Raw genomic sequence first — 17,262 nt, forward strand, 5'->3', positions numbered from 1 at the left:
TCCTTTCTCTGTTAGTTTAAATGTATTTCCTTTCCTGAAGTCTTTCCTCACTGCAGTTTATACTGTGACATTTGAATCTGGATATCGGTCCACAACTGCCAAAAGCAATATTTGGCTAAGGACAAGAATTTAGGAAACACAAATGCTTTGAGTTATTCATCTGATGCAGAGTTCAGCCTGTGGCCCTATTAATCACAGAGCCTCTTTCTGTTGTTTCTTTTGCAGAGATTGGACCCGTTACAATCACAACAGACCCCAAAAAGTTCCAGGATGAGCTGAGAGAGCTGTACGTTCAGGTGGGTTCTGAGATCACATTCATCAAGAGAAAGAAACTGCAGCATTAGCCTGGATGCTATCGCTGTAACATTAAGTCATCTGGCCTTGACAATGCAAGATATATGGGTGAAACATGGGTTAGCTGATTAAGACCATCTGATTGGTTAGTGTGTACAGTATACAGGACATTGAATAACATTTCAAAAAATATTTTTTTCTCTTTATTTTTAGAATATACTTGGGATGAATGTTCCCAGTTTTCCTCATTCACATATTGTAGCTATAGGGGTTCAACTATCACACTTGGCTATAATAATAATAATGCATTTTATTTATGGGCACCTTTCCATTCATATGGTCATATGTTGCCCTTATGTTGCAAATAAAAAAAACGTTCTTCTTGCCAAGTTAATTTGCCTTCCTGCACCATTACAAACAAATGTATAAACAAAAACATACAATGGCCAGACAGCTAAACAGAGTTCCAATGTTTGTGTAATCACTCTGAGAAAGAAAAGAAGTTGTGCCGAAACACTTTTGTGTAGCAAAGCAGAACAAATGCAAAGCTGGTACTCTTCATGCCTAAGTCTGTCAGAGAGATGGACGGACACGGACAGAGATAAGAATGTCCTTTGAAGAAAAAGATTTTGGCAAGTTCCTGTGCATCCTTGGCATGTGCTACAGTTAATCTTGTGTGCGAGCGTGTTGTGTGTAGGATGGAAGAGATCCAGCTTCCTCTCACTTGCTTCTTCATTCCTGGGTCTGTTTTTCATCCGATCACCTTTTCACCTGGACAACCCCTGAATACGTTTTAGACAGAGTGCATGGAAAATATAGATGGATTGCATTTTTCTTGCAATGGAAATTCTTGTGACATTACTTTAATCTGTGAAGATTTTAAGAAGCATTTCATATTGTATTTTCAAGCCAAAAGAACAAAAGTGCACAGAGAGGTTATCAGGCTTAGTGTGGGGGGTAGTGGGGAACTGTCTAGAGGGGAGATGTTAGGGTCCAGCAGAGACCGAGGATTCCTGTCTCTTCACCTAACACTCCAGTCCCCACCGACCCTTTATGTCCTAAATTGATGGGTCAGTCCATTCCAGAGGTTACTCTAGCTGGTTATTGAACCCCTTATGTGTCTGGTGCAATATTGCAGACACTATTTGTTTTATACCCCAACAACTTCACAGAGCGTATAAGCAATACAGATTGAATACTTAATCATAATTATACATACAATCACACTGTTTCCTAGACTGTATTGGCTGTGGCTGTCATTTTGTTGGAGCAATTGTCTTGGCATCATATCTTTAAAAGCTACAAAGTTCATTGAGGCATTAAAGACAACATGTTGGTGGTAGTTGTATTGCTGATGAAAGGATGCTAATACATTACCTAGGATTCATTCAAACCTTCTTTTTGTATTTACAATTTTAATCTGGACAAATAATGTGAACAGATCGTTACCGAGTTTTGCAAAATAGTAGTTTTACTTAAAGTTTTAATTTTGAAAGTATCCATGTAATTTAACAATGCATCATCATAATATATTACATATACTTGATAGCAACTTTATTAGGTAGATCTGTATAATGTAATCCAATACAATTCAACTGTACTGACATTTTCTGTTTTTGTAGAAATGATCATTGTTCAACTATAATTAATAAAGTGGCCATGTATTACCTTATACTGCATATAACATATTTACAGTAGAACTCAAAATACTGTGTTGGAGGCTAATAAATCAATCAAACATGGATATATGCACACCATTTTCTGATGATATCTTTTTCTTTCTCAGGGAGGTGGGGATTGTCCAGAGATGAGCATTGGCGCCATTAAAATTGCTTTGGAGATCTCCTTGCCAGGATCATTTATTTATGTCTTCACTGACGCCCGTTCCAAAGATTACAAGCTGACCCATGAAGTCCTGCAGCTCATCCAGCAGAAGCAGTCACAGGTTTGATAGCATTGCAATCTAAAGTGTTTTACAGATTTAGAGACAAATAGCTATAATAGTTTTACATACATGTGTGTATAGGTGGTGTTTGTGCTGACCGGGGACTGTGATGACAGGACTCATATCGGCTACAAGGCTTACGAGGAGATCGCCTCCACCAGCTCTGGGCAGGTCTTCCATCTTGACAAGAAGCAAGTCAATGAGGTAAGGGCATCACTGAATGGAAATGTTCTTGTAATAGACATGCTTTGGTCACCTTATTCAAATTATTTCAGCTTGGCCTGGTTTCTACCTCTAAGCTGTGTGAATGAGATTGCAGTAGAAGGTTAACTGAGCATGTCTGAAATCCAGATCAAATGTGCAGGACCACATTTGATTGATTAATGCATTCCGTGGCTTTTTCTAACGTTTCCAAGAAGTGTAAATCAGCAGTATAAAACTGGACAAATCTAAAGTTTAAAAAGTTTCGCTGTTAAAGATAACATCTAAATCTGCATGAGACTCATGTGCTTTACTTTCATTTCTTAATTTTGTTGTTTTTAGAAGCATTAAAGAAAAACACTGCAAACAAAAAAGCTATAGTCACTCTTTTTAATACTATGAGGTAAGGGCATCACTGAATGGAAGAGAGCTATAGTCACTCTTTTTAATACTAACAAGAGTGACTATAGCTTTTTTGTTTGCAGTGTTTTTCTCTAAATGTATGACATTTGAGTCAATTTTGTTTCCCTGTGCACCAAGCTTTACCCAAAGACTTTACATTTGCTGTATCATATTACCATCACGTAAGAAAAAACAGTTTTACATATTTTGGGTTCAATAGCGTATAGGTCAGGGTCTCACACAGTAGCTGTTCAGTTCTCCATAGGGACAGGGGGAAAACAGGGGGGGAGGACATGGGGGAATGTTAGAAACTTCCTGAAAAGAGCTTTGCACATGTTGAGGGTATGACCTTGTGTGCAGCTGAGGGGGTGTTTGTTTCTGTGTGTGTGTGTGTGTGTGTGTGTGTGTGTGTGTGTGTGTGTGTGTGTGTGTGTGTGTGTGTGTGTGTGTGTGTGTGTGTGTGTGTGTGTGTGTGTGTGTGTGTGTGTGTGTGTGTGTGTGTGCGCGTGTCTTTCAGTTGGCAGATTTATTGTATAAAAATGATAACAAATACTTCTTTACATGTTCTTTTCATTGGTTTAGCATTGTTTATGTGGCCTCTATACAATAATAGAGATGTGCTCATTTCCCCCCTTTTAACTGATGTGTATTTCCTGAATTTTCACATTTCCCTTGCTGTAGGTTCTGAAATGGGTGGAGGAGGCGGTGCAGTCATCTAAGGTCCACCTGCTGTCTACTGATCACATTAGTGGGGCCAGCAACACTTGGCAGATACCCTTTGACCCCAGCCTGAAGGAAGTCACTGTGGCCCTCAGTGGCCTAGCACCTAACATTGAGATAAAGAACCCCCAGGGTATGATATGTTCTACCATACATAAGCCCAATTGCCCGTCAAAGAGTATTCCTTGTTTAGATTGGTGTATGTTTTAGCAATTATGCTGTAGAAAGAAGACAAAGAAAATGAAAAAACAGAAGTGAAAAAGCACAGCATGAATCATATGTTATGGTCATCATAACAGATAACAGATCTCCACCCGTCTGAACACCTTTTTTTCATTTATTTTTGATTATTTTGGGGCATTTGGCCCTTATTTGAAAAATGACAGGGTAGAAATAATTGAAATAGAGGGAGGGTTAAGACATGAATCAAAGGTCCCAAAGCTGGAATCCATGGCTTTCTTCCACATTGTAATAACACTCAACGAGGAACTATCTTTTGAAACGAGTATGTTTCTTTGCTACAGGGAATCTTTTTTAAATGAAAGAGAATGACAAGCAGCAGAAGCAACTCTAGGTTCGAAATGTGTCCCTCTTTTATATATACAAATTAACCAAAAGCGTGACGACATTTAAAAAGGAAAGACCACAATATTTATTTACGAGCACTTTTATACAAAAAAATCACTATAAAATGTAACAAAAAGAAACAGTTTACCACAAACAAAAAAAAAAGCGGACTATTCCCCCGTTGATAATTTTGTTTAGATATGGATTCACAAGTGGATAATGCAGGTACTTCCAGAATAGATATTCTGTGGATTTTGAAAGCAGACAAACTATATCGAATCCTAATGTAAACTTAATGTCTTGGTGTTAGTCTCTCTAAATCAAATAGAAGCATTTTTTAGACTGTAGATAATCATACAGTAAGAGTTTAAAGAATAAGAGGAATGTTACCATTTAGGAAGTGAAGAAGAAAGGAACTTGTAGAAGCTGAAATACAGTAGAGAGGTAAAGTTAAAGTGAGTGCAAAAAATAATAAAAATCTTTATTATAGGACTGGGTTGAATCTATTTGTTGACAACCAACGTTCAATATTTAAGATAACTTAAAACCATGCTAGGAGTGTTAATGATTTGGATCACTCAAGGCTGCAGTAAAGGTGAATATATGTCTCAGTTTTAATGTTTGGCCTCCAGGGAAGCTGGTGGGAAAGAGTGACGGCCTGACTGAGCTCCTGCACATTCCCAACTCCGCCAAAGTTGTCAACATCAAGGACCCAATGCCTGGGATGTGGTCTATCAAGGTAAACAATTCATTTTTTCAGGGAATGTGTGTTAAATTACAGGCTTTACCTCACAATTCCCTGAGCTGAGCTGTCATTTCAAAAGACTTACTGCAAATAGTTCAGTAGTGTAACCTTGAAATAAGATCACAACTGACACCCCAGGAGGGAGCTGTGCGCTTGAGGATGGTTCTTAAATTGAATTACTGCAGTAGCGTTTCAGCATGTTAGGATCCAGTGATATGTAATCAACTTCACATGCATGATGTCTGATGAAAGCATCTCCGAGCAAACAATAACATGGTCATTTGAGCTCTGAGACAGTCCTCAGGTAGATGAAGAAAAAGAATGTTCAGGGCCACTGCTGTCAACACGTGCAGCTACATTTGGTTTGGGGCACCCTTTGCTGTGGTTTTGTTGAAACTGTTGGCACCCTGCTGTCAAGGTAACGTAAAAGGGTCATACTTTTGACTGCACAGACTGTCAATGCCAGCTGTTGGAAAATGACAAGCATTTTTTCCTGAGTGATTTGTGGAATGGGCCCCAGTGGCCCCTGTATTCTCTGTAGACTCTTTCTTGGAAATGTCCCTCATCTCTGCATAGCTGTGTTATGTGTGTGATTTAAAGGGAAAGAGATTAGACGAAGAACTGTGTCGTCTCAGTGTTTCCTCCCAAAGGAAAGTGCAGGAGATGAGGATGCCTTAAGGATTGGATTTCCCATGATTTATTCTGGCACGTTTACACCCTCTACACACTCTTTTTGATCTTGTACAGCATGAAACTTTCCTGACTAGACAATAGTGTCTACCTCTTATTGTGCCTCTTCTTCTTTCTATCCCTTTTAATTCCTCTTTAATCCCCTCACTGTAGGCAGTAATGGCATTAAGGCAAATCCGCTGTGTGCATACATTCAATTGTCTTGAAGTAAAGGTATTTCAATTAGCTAACATGGATGTGGAATGTACATTCTATGTATAATACATTTTTGTTTTTGGACTTTGGATTATTTACTGTCTATAAGGAGAATAGCCCTTTCCAGCTGTGTCTGCACTTAACCCTCAGGTTAGCCTCATGCTGCGGTCTGTCACTAAACACCGGTGCACAGAGTCCTTTCTCTATCCACACACAGAACAACTGGCAGGAGCTCATTGAGCTGGGAACATTTTTCAGTTAAACATTGAGGGCTGTTAAAATCAGATTATTATCAGAAGTCTTTCGTTAAGGTCTTTGCTTTCAGACTTCAGCCGATTGATATGGTGCGCTGTAACAAGGCGGTAACAGAAGTGCTGAAGGATATCAGACAGATAGATGCTCCCTGTCTCTTCTTAAATCTCTTTATGTCACTGTTCTCTTTCTTCGTGCATCTCCAAACACATCTACTCCTCTAATTATCTCCTCCAGAGGAGCACAGTAGGGTCCTCTGTTCTCTCTCTCTCTTCAGTCTCAAAACATCTTGTTTTTCCTGTTTCTCCTCTTGGACTCAGTCCCACAAACTTCTCTATCTGGCTTGCAGATTACAAAATCTCCCTCTCATCTATTGCTGTGTTTCCCAGGAAATAAATGTGGATAAATGCTTCAGGGAGATTTCACTGTCCACTGTGTAATGGCCCATGACACCCCAGTGTAGAACCCGGGCCACAGATTGTATGTGAAAAGGAATTTGATCCATTTTAATCTGCTCTTAATTGGATGTTATGTATGTTGGACTGTAGAAAGTGGGCTTACCCCTGTATCACCCTCCTACACTTTGGCCCATATTTGTACACCTTACATTGCTGCTTTGTGCTAAATACAGTATACAGTATACTACTCATGAAATCAATGTGCCAATTCTGTATTGGCAATCAAAACAGAAGACATACTATAATGTTCTTTTTGCACTAAGAGGAAATTATCACAGGTGTGAACAGATCTTCTGCCAGTTAAAAATGTGAAAATGTGTTGTGCGTGTGTTTTTTTTGTGTGCCTACAATGTGCGTGTGTTTGTGAGTATTTGTGTTTCAGTATATGAGTCCTCCTGTGACCTCATCATTGTGAAATTAAGCTCCATACTGAATTTTATAGCCCATGATGATAGTTTAGGAAGGCTGTAATTTTAAAAACAGTTCAAAGGAAGATCTGCCATTCCCTTGTTCTTTGTGTCTGCTTTTTCTATTCCATACACTTTTTATTTGTATTTTGTCCAGTAAATAGACAGCAGCCAGGTATCCTGCTGAAGACAAAACAACATATCAAATTATCTAGATAAGTGGGGTAAAGAAGCAGAACGCACATTTTAAATGACTTAAAGAGAGTATAAAACAAATATTAAACAATGTATTCAGACTTAACACAACATCTTCAACTTAACTTAACTCGCTGCTTGATGCTTACACCTATATTTTACAGATTATGGTTAACAACTGGGCTTTCTTAATAGATTTATAGGATACAACTTTGTTTTAAAACATTTACATAAAAAAAAATCATTAAAACCCTTAAGATGTATTTGGATAAAAAGGCAATTCAAAGCCCTACATGAAGTTAATTAATAAAATGGGATTACCGTTAACTCATCTCAGATACTTAATTTTTAGCATTTAAAAGTGATGGGTAAATCCTGTGTTCAATTTGAAAGTTGATGCCACGTTATGACTCATAATAATACTGAGTCTGTTTCAGCTTTCAAGAAAATCAAACCCTTATTTTAAAATAGTGTTTCTCTTTGCATGTGTCCTAAAGAATCCCATCAGTAAGTATCAGGCGTTAAAACCCGTCCCACTTAACTCCCCCCAGCCACACGTGAGCTGATTCTGCTCAGTGAGGGTTTATCTCAGACCGGCCGCTAGTCAATCTGTCTGTGTGGGTGTGAAATTGGGAAATTAGTAGCTTTAATGACAGGGACTATTCTTGTCTTTTGTGACCTTTAAAAGACCTCTCCCCTAATTACGGCCTCATTTACAACCAACTAATGACCCAGGATAATTCCATGGCAACCATTAGGGCAGGTTTAATGACCACGACATGTATTGTTTTTCATGATGGCCGGCATTAGCATTAAAGGCTGTGGCGTAACCCTTTCGTCCCGGTATTACCTCATTGTATGAGAAATGTCACCTCTAGCTGTGTTATGTGTCTGCCTTAATTCACTGCTTTATCCTGCTGCTGGTGTTCAGGTGTTCTGTGGCAGGGAATTTAAGTTTATGTCTGGTAGAACTCAGTAATTTTAAATGTACACATTCTCTTTCATGTCAGGCAATTGCAAATGACAGTGTAGGTTTGCGTGCCTCATTCTGCAGTCAATGTCTGTGAAACCTCCAAGGTATTTTACCTAAGACGAGGAGTTCCCCCCTCTCACCAACCTATATTTCATTGTAATTACTCTGTCTCTATTTCTGCAAAGCTTCAAAAGACCTCCACACGATGAAGAACACATGAGGAATTCTTTGATTATAGTTGTGTTTATTTAATTAAAGCATGAATGTCAGAATGAGTGGGTCATCTCTGAATTGTGAATGTTTTATAAGCTATGGTGTTAAGCGTCGACACTCAGACTTGGCTTACTTATAATGGCTTGTCTATACATGCTGGGATGGTTGGCACACAAAAGGCTGTTACACAAGGCCCAGTGTTGTGTCTGTCATTTGGACCACTCAGTGCTGCCTTTGATGCAACAACCCTTCTTCCTTTTGTCTCCCTGAGTTATATAAAACCGGTATCAAGTATCAAGTGTCATCCTGGGTTTTTAATAAATCAATTTATACCAAATAACTATTACTTCTGAAGATGTTGCCATATAAAGTATTTGTTTTTTCGTATTGATACAAACCTTGAAAATCTTTAAATAAAGCCATACACACAGATGTTATTATAACCATTACTTTTTCAGACATTCTAGTCTGAGTCTTGAATAAAGTATCTGTAAAGCAATATTTCCCCTTTTTTCTTTGATACAGACCTCTAGTGAAGGAAGACACTCGGTCCGCATCTCAGGTCTCAGCCCCATTGACTTTCGATCCGGATTCTCCAGAAAGCCCACCCTGGACTTCAAAAAGACCTCCATTAGGCCAGTTCAAGGTCAGTGAGGTCAACCTTACCAAATTGTAAAAAGAAAAAAAAGGCCTCACCTGTTGTGTTCACTTACACCTTTAGCTTTGGGACATTAAAGTGTACAGTATATGTTTGAACCTCTTTCCAGGAATTCCTACTTACATCCTGCTGAACACCACCGGGCTCTTACCTCCTGCTCGGGCCGACAGGCTAGAGCTCCTGTCAATCAAGGGTGAAGTGATCAAAACTTTGCCAATCCGCTATTACCCTGAGCGCAAACCATCAGGCCTCTGGAACATCACCGAGTTCATCCCACCCAACCAGGCCTTCTTCCTGCGGGTGACAGGATATGACCACGATGGTTTCCTGTTCCAGAGAGTCTCCAGTGTTTCCTTCTCCAGCATGATACCTGGTGAGTGATGCAGGTTGGCATCCACTTTAAATGAAGATCTGAGGGATTGCTTTGTTATTTGTTATTGGATGATTACTTTTGTTTGTCTTTCTCTCTCTTTTAGAGGCTCCCAAGGTGCTGATGCCAGCCATAAGTCGTGGTTACTACCTCCAGAGAGGGGGAGTCCACTGCCAGGTAGACAGCCTGATCCCCTTCACTCTGCGCTTCAGCCGGGATGGGAGTAGACTCGGGGAGGATCAGCTCTTCAGGTGAGCACGGCTGGGGAGGAATATGTGTGTCAGTTCAGGGACTGTCTTTTAAATTAAATTCATGTTATGTTAAGCCGATTTTATTTATATAACCAAATGTCACAAATCACACATTTGCCACAAACTAGTTTACAATCTGTCAGTCCCTCTATCTTAAGATCCAGATGAGGGAGACCTTTTCATTTCCTCCCAAAGTCCCAAAAGTGAAATATCGAGAGAGAAAGGCATGCTGTAAAATGCAAACCTCTGCCAAAACTGAGTAACTGTTATTTTATCCATGTTCCATTTCAAACTTTTTTAAAGTCACATTTTATGAACGTGCCGTGGGATTCATCTGTTAAAGTCAATAACATCTGCTTAGTCAGAACTGTTTGTTCAGCACTTTTATGGTTTGCCATTCTACTACCCTACTAGCTCTGGAGAAAAAATCGGCCGTGTTTGGACAATAATAATGTTTCCACATTTGATGCAAATATATTTATAGCTTCAAGTTTGTTTTCAGCAGACATAAAGACTTACAGAATGGATCCAAACGGTGATACTTCCCTCCCCCAGACTCTGTTGGAGGTTCAAACTTGCATACTGTATTTCAATCTGTGCACTACTGTATGATAACATCTGAATGGATTTTCACCAGTTGAGTGAGAAGCAGATCAAATGGTTTCAGCATTATTCCCGTCAAAAGTGAAAATTGTTCTTTCTTTTGATTCTAGTGATTCTCACAATGCATCATGGGAAATAGCCCAGGTAACTCTCAAGGATGAGGGCTTTTACGAATGTATAGCGATCAACAGTGCCGGGACAGGAAGAGCTCAAACCTTCTTGGATGTATCAGGTGAGCACACATACCAAGATTCATTTGGCAACAGGGTGTATTATTGACAGTGAGATTAGTACCCATCTTATTAACACAAAATCAACTGAAGCATAATACATTTGCCGAATAACAAGACAAAGGAGGTATTACGACACTGTTACAACATAGCAGAAAGTCATGCTACATAGACAGCAGTGTTGACTTTTGTAAATGGACTGTAATACTGTAGTTTATGTTCATCAACAGTGTTTGGTGAGCCACCATCCATCACTGTGTGTAATGAGGCGGGACTCTTAGACAGGAATGCTTAGGGCTGGCAAGTATTAGACTGTCAAAAAGTGCAATTGGTGTGCGATGGATCTACTCGCAGGGCAGGGAGCAATTTAAAGTCCAACTGAAATTAAATTGCCCTTTTTTGTATGATACAGCATACATATCTACTCGCTTAAACATTAGTCAACCGAATTGCTTTATTACTTACTCTTAAATACCACTAACAACATGCTCTCTGCACATGACATGTAGGCTGCAAGTTTGTTTTCTATTTCCCTCGTTCCCCACGGTGCAACATGGCAGTCTGGCAGCCTGCCAGTACATTTAAAAAAACACATTGACAATTTTGTGATTTCCCTTGGCCTTCAACGTATCTTTATTGAACTGTATAATGTTTAGAGATAACACTTACCGTATAAAAACACGAAATGTCTTGAGTGAACCGATGCAATAAGATGAAGTTTATGTCATGCTCAATAGGTTTACTCAAATGCTCACTTGTACAACTCATACACTTACACTACTTATGGACATATGGTTGGAATCTAAGCACCAGATGATGTGGGTTGTATTTCATAGGGTTCACAGTCTCGTGCTGTGGATCCCACGCAGAGAACCTACATTCTGGCAGAATTAATGTAGCTTTAAGGAAAATTTGACCCATACATGATGTTGTAATACATGCTTCACAGCGATCATGTCGTGGAGTTTATGATACGGTTTTTGTGCCTGTATTGAAAAGCAATGGACTGTAAATATGATGTAAGAGGAGAATATATTAAAACAAGCTGTAAATAAGTTCCAGGCACCAAGAAGAATGCAGTGTAATGATAGTTTAGCTGCCAAAACCGTGACTTGGGTGCACCATTTTAATACAACAGCTTATTTTAAACACAAGTTCTCTGATGTCACCGCTGTAATAAATGCATTACAATTTACGATCTCACAGAAACATTCGTAATCAAGGTAATACATTATTTGTGTCATGACAAGCTTTGAGTGCAGACATAACTAGAGGGATCATAAGATGATTTATACCCTTGAACAAATACACATTTTTCCTTTTTCCAAAATTCTCTGTAGTACATTTATTTTTCAATCTGATCCTTTTCCAGTATGAGGCCTCAGAGCTGACACCTCGGGTCCCAATGCAGTCAGTAAAAGCCTTATTTTCCAAATGTTTATTTCCAAAAAACCTCCTGCTTTGTGAAATTCACTGGAGCTCCATCAATATGATGAATGCCAAGGAGAAAGGAAGAAGGTGGAGTGCAGAGAAAAAGAGTGAGAGGTAGTTGAAAGACGCTTTGGAAACAGAAGGAGAAGAGACTAAGCCAGGAATGGTTTGTGTAATATTTGAGCGTAACTCATTATACTGTAACTTACCCACCCTGTTCGCAGTCCAAAGGGGGAGAGGGTACTTAGTTTGTCCAAATGTACCGCTGATGACGTCCATAAAATTAGGTGAAATTAATCCTACTCAGCCACAAACGTTGTTACTGGGCCAGAGATATTCCCAACAGAATCACAGGCCTCCACATTTAAACATACAAAACATACACACAGACACACACACATAATCCCAAGGGGCTGTGCTGAAATCCCCAGCATCCTCCCTGTATCAGAGCCAAGACTCTGCTACCTCTCCCTGGCTCAGCCCTGAAAACGTTATTAAAGATACACTGAGGAGTGTTTTTGACATGGCGACAAAGGAAATGGAGATAGAGGAAAAGAACAAAAAACTAGTTATGAAGAGGATGAATAATGATGATAAAACTTTTCTTGCACTTACACCAAAGCAAACTCAGCATCATTTGACAGACATCAATGTGATGATTTTGATGATGAAATATGGTTAAGATATTCTGCTCATGTAGATTAAAGAGGTGGGTCCCAAACAAGCTAAATATGTAGTTCCTACAAATAGAACAAAAACGTTGTATTTCCTTTTTTGTTCAAGCGGTACTCCAGAGATTTTGTTTAGTACGTTTTTCAAGTTGCAAAAGACATATTTAATAAAGAATGACCCAAACCGATAGACCATAGCCAGAGAAATTGTGCCTCTAGTAAAGGTTTGTAATGCAGAATATTGAATAACTTGTGACTTCAAAAAATCACTATGTTCTGCAACATTCCTCCCAATGACTGGATAATATTGCATGCCTCTACATATGTGAAATGTAAGAAGGAAAATAACCACTTGCTCTGACTTCCTGTTTCTTTATGATGTAAAGTTCCTGGCATCTGCTAACACCATTATGCCCTGATCCTGCAGAGCCGCCTCCAGCCATCACAGTGGGGGGTAACGTGACCGCGGCCCCCGGCTCCCGCGCTGTCCTCACCTGCCACGTCGTTAGCACCGTCAGCTTCAACCTCACCTGGCTGAGGGGGGGTCACGACGCCCGGCTGGACCCACAGGTCCTCGTCCTGTCCAACCTCTCGTTGCAGGTGACCCCTGTGACCCCAGAGCGCTCGGGCTGGTATGAGTGCATCGCTATAAACGAAGGAGGGGTGATGGCAGAGCGGATCTACCTCACAGTGCAAGGTGAGGAGTGGGTATCTGCATGTTTTTGATACAATTCTGAGGTGTAAGATCAGATATGTTTGGTAAGAAACAAATGGTTGCTCTGCAAGTACGTAGAGGCCCACATTGGCTTCCTGGGGCTACAAGGTTACAGTTGAATTGTGTAACTGGAGTGGTTGTGTGCTTACATGTGTTTGTGAGACTATTTTTCGGTGTGATTTACACCGTGGGGGAACAGGATTCTTGGCAAACACAACCCCCTTCCCAAATACACGATCGTCTCCCAAGTGCCCCCGCCCCTCTTCCCTCCATTGCTGCCTATAATTCACCTTAATGCTTTCTGGGTCGTGTGAAAATGATTTATGCCTATCTCAAAGGCAGGGACGTGCACAGGTACGGGCTAATGTTGCCCGGGCAACGGCCCGTTTGGCCTTTTTGGCTGACCTGCCCCTCTGGAGAGAGTGAGAGTTTTTTTTTATTTTGTCTGTTGTGGCCGAATCAACATGATAAGCCCTATCTCGCTACGGGAAACACACTTTGTCAGCGCTGTCATCTGCCGGTGCGTTAAGACCACCTCAGTGTCGGATTTTGGAAACTTGATTTTTTGTTGTTTCATGGCAGTTAGGGTATAAGGGACAAACCAGGGGACTTTACTTCCTCTTGATACCATCGGTCATTTACAAAAAAATACCTGAATATAGCCTACTTGTTATTGTGATTCTGTCTTTCTGTGTCTTTTCATCTGTAAACTCCCTCAACAGCCGCTCGCTCTCTTTTCTTGATCGCCCTCTCACGGGTGCACAGTTCAATGTCTGTTTATCATTGTAGGATTTCTGCCATGTCTCTACTACTTTAGTTTGACCATCTCTGTTATTAAGTCATAGAATACTAAATAAATAAGTAATTAGATACCTTACCGTTACTGCGCTCATAAAGAATGATAAGAATAAGAATAATGCGTATTGAACTGGTTTCATTAATTAGTGAGTTTATTTAAGGTAATTAGTTAGAGGCCCTATTTTATCAGTATATCTGGAATGCACAGCAGTCCAGACATACTGATAACTACATACTGATAACTACATTAGAGCAGAATTGTCCCCATTTTGTCTTTAATAATTACTCACATTAGATACTTTAATGAGAAATGGACCGCAAAAAAAAAATGTCCCTGGTTTTCATTTTTAAAATCAAGTCACCGAATGCAAGTAGTCGCCTTAGCTTATTTTGTTATGAGATGTGAATTACTGTTCAATTTAATTGATGTAATAATAGTTTGGTTTCTTTTACATTAAAAACAAGTTACAAATTTCGAAAGACGTCCTTCAGGGGGGAGGCCCTTTTTCCAGTTTAGAGCAATAGCCCCTCCAAATGTCTGTGCACGTCCCTGCTCAAAGGCTGCGCTAACATAGAGTTTTCCAACTCGGGACAGCACTCATTGTTTTACCATTCCTCACACTTTAGTGAGACTGAATCAGATGTGGCCAGTAACACAGAGCATCATACCATGCTTGGCCAGGAAATGCCGATGTAATACCGCCACTAAAAACTGCTATTAGTTGAAGATTTCAGCCACAACCCGTGGACAACAAAGACTTTTAGAGAGTTGAAAGAAATATAAGGGAGAACAGTGGAGAAACTTTGTTTTGCACAATCCAATTCAAATGGACATCCAGTGTTTACTTTGTTTTACCACCTTCTGTCCCAGAAAAAGTTAATTCAAAGACAATGCTTTTCATTATTCATTCTAAATGCCTCCGTCAATGTGCTTTGCCAGGTTTTAATGCTCTAAGGAAAAAACATGTCATTTATTCTCTTTTAGAATAAAAAAGAAATTCCTACACGTCACTTTAAGCTGACTTTTTGTCTTGACCTAAATTGGGCTACATAAAAAGTTCCACCTGACTTAAACCTTGGTGACACATATTGAAACGTTTTAGGTTTATTACCAGAACTACAGAGAGGTTGTGAGGGGAACTCTATAGTTTTGCTTGTCTCACTGCATGATCAGTTGCACAGCTGACCCTTTATACTTCACAGGATATTTTTGTCTTTTCATATCACCTCGCTGTTTGTCATTTCTCACATTATCCTGTCACATGTTTCTTTGCTATTCTTTTCTCATACCAATGTCTTACTGTTTCTTCATTATTATTATTTTTTGGCCTTATCTCTTTCTCGGTGTAAAACAGCTGTCAGCAGGCCCTTGGGTTTTCCTAATTACCCCCTGGTCAGTCCCATCCTAGTTATTAGCCTCACTTTGAAGTGAGTAAAGTCTGCTGACATCTTACAACACTTGGACAGAACACAGTGGAACTGAGTGCATGGCCACATGCTACAGAAATAGGGAGAAGTTCAATTTTGTCGCTGTTTTCAATTCTTTATGTTTAAAGGGAGATTTTTAGAAAACAACCTGAAAGTGATATTGTGAATGCCCACAGTTGACTAGAAGAAAGAGTCAGAGAAGAGAATAAGTTGAGATAGGAGGAGGATGCATTTTGAGTGGTAGTGAGTGCTGATGAGTGAGGGAGGAAGAAAGGGGGAAAGATGGAGCAGGTAATAAAGGAGCGCTAAAGACAGGCTTCTTACTCACACATTAATGCTGCTGAGTCAGAAAAAAACAATGTGTCTTCTCAGGAACCTCCTTGTTCCGTAACTCAGGGGTGTCGCTACCTCCCCTAGGGGCAGGGTTACATTCGAATAGGATGAAACAGGTGAGCCCGGCTGGCTATAAATCGTAGAGTTGTTCTGACGAATGTACTTTCTGGGTTGTACAGTACAGATCAGCACAGGCCTGAGGCCCAGGCCGCTGAGATTAAGATCAATATGGTTTGTTTCAGATCAAAGTAGTAATATATCATGAATGTTCCATGTATATTTATTATCAGCATCTGGTAAATGCACTGTATTTCTCTCAAAACTTCATCACCGATGTTTGAAGTTGAAGCATAAGTGCAAAAATCTATATATTTCTTCACACCTGCTGTATGTGCGTCACCCTTTTGATCCTGTAATTACTCAATACTTACCCTCAGCCATCACAAAGACGCTGTCATGTTTTTCTATAGGAATAATGTAATTTATTTATTGACTTAATTTGAGAGGATATTGATGTACTTAAAGAAATATTATTGAATTCCTTCTCTTTTCTCTAGAGGCACCCAGGGTTTCGGTAGAGCCTTGGAATCAAAGCTTTACAGCAGGAGAGGAAAAAAGGATCAGATGCTCGGCCAGCGGATACCCTCCCCCCCGTCTCGTGTGGACCCACAACGACATGTTCATCATGGCCACCAGCAGGTGAAGTCCTCCTTTCATACTTTAAATAAGCAGATTTTATTTTTTGCTACTTCTTCTCTTTTCCATTTGTGACCACGCTGAAATAAAAATAATAAATTGTGAATCTTGTTTGTGTTCAGACACAGGATGACTCCTGATGGCACTCTGGTTATAAGAAACATGGAGAAAAAGGATGGAGGAGTGTATGGCTGCCTGGCCAGCAACCAGGCTGGGACTTACACAGTGACCTCCACCCTTACTTATATTGGTGAGTGCCACAGAGCACATGCATACAATTATTAAGATAAAAGTACATAACAGTTCATCAGTCACACAGCAGGGACATTTTACGGTTTAATAGAAGCAAAACTCAGACTGAATAATTATCTTAACCATATTTTCTTTCCATAGAGTCATTGGTAGCACATACTTACAGACAATCATTCATATCTACAGTCAATTCTTAGGGTTGGATTGATATATAAATAGATATATACTTTATTTATCCCAAATTGGGATAACCAATTAACAAAGCCTCAACGTTTGAACTGGGAGGCTGTGGCTCAGTGGGATAGTGCTGTGGCTCAGTTATATAGTGTGCTGAACTTAGTACGCTGAACTTTGAATCGGGGGGTAGCAAGTTCTAGTCCCACTGCAGTCAGCATGTCGTTGTGTCCCTGGGCAAGACACTTCACCCCAAATTGCTCCTATGGGGATTGTACACAGCACTGAATGTATGTAAGTCGCTTTGGATAAAAGCGTCTAACAAGTGACATGTAATGTAATGTAACTGAACCTAATCTGCAATAAGCACCTCTCTACAGTATGCACTGCATCTC

The 17,262-nt window shown here is 39.9% G+C and overlaps 1 protein-coding gene across 2 annotated transcripts in view; it reads left to right on the forward strand.

The window, feature by feature from the left end:
* Positions 1–17,262, forward strand: part of hmcn1 (hemicentin 1) — an 86,507-nt gene that overhangs the window by 15,699 nt on the left and 53,546 nt on the right. For both annotated transcript variants that reach the window (XM_079655430.1, XM_079655431.1), the window contains exons 2-13: positions 226–296; positions 2,081–2,239; positions 2,321–2,443; positions 3,524–3,695; positions 4,762–4,868; positions 8,783–8,903; positions 9,025–9,288; positions 9,392–9,536; positions 10,250–10,371; positions 12,899–13,168; positions 16,303–16,444; positions 16,564–16,691. In XM_079655430.1, coding sequence (XP_079511556.1) covers positions 226–296; positions 2,081–2,239; positions 2,321–2,443; positions 3,524–3,695; positions 4,762–4,868; positions 8,783–8,903; positions 9,025–9,288; positions 9,392–9,536; positions 10,250–10,371; positions 12,899–13,168; positions 16,303–16,444; positions 16,564–16,691 — 1,824 coding nt within the window. The remainder of the gene's footprint in view (positions 1–225; positions 297–2,080; positions 2,240–2,320; positions 2,444–3,523; positions 3,696–4,761; positions 4,869–8,782; positions 8,904–9,024; positions 9,289–9,391; positions 9,537–10,249; positions 10,372–12,898; positions 13,169–16,302; positions 16,445–16,563; positions 16,692–17,262) is intronic.

Source organism: Notothenia rossii, assembly GCF_949606895.1.
Source record: "Notothenia rossii genome assembly, chromosome: 1".
Classification (NCBI taxonomy): domain Eukaryota; kingdom Metazoa; phylum Chordata; class Actinopteri; order Perciformes; family Nototheniidae; genus Notothenia; species Notothenia rossii.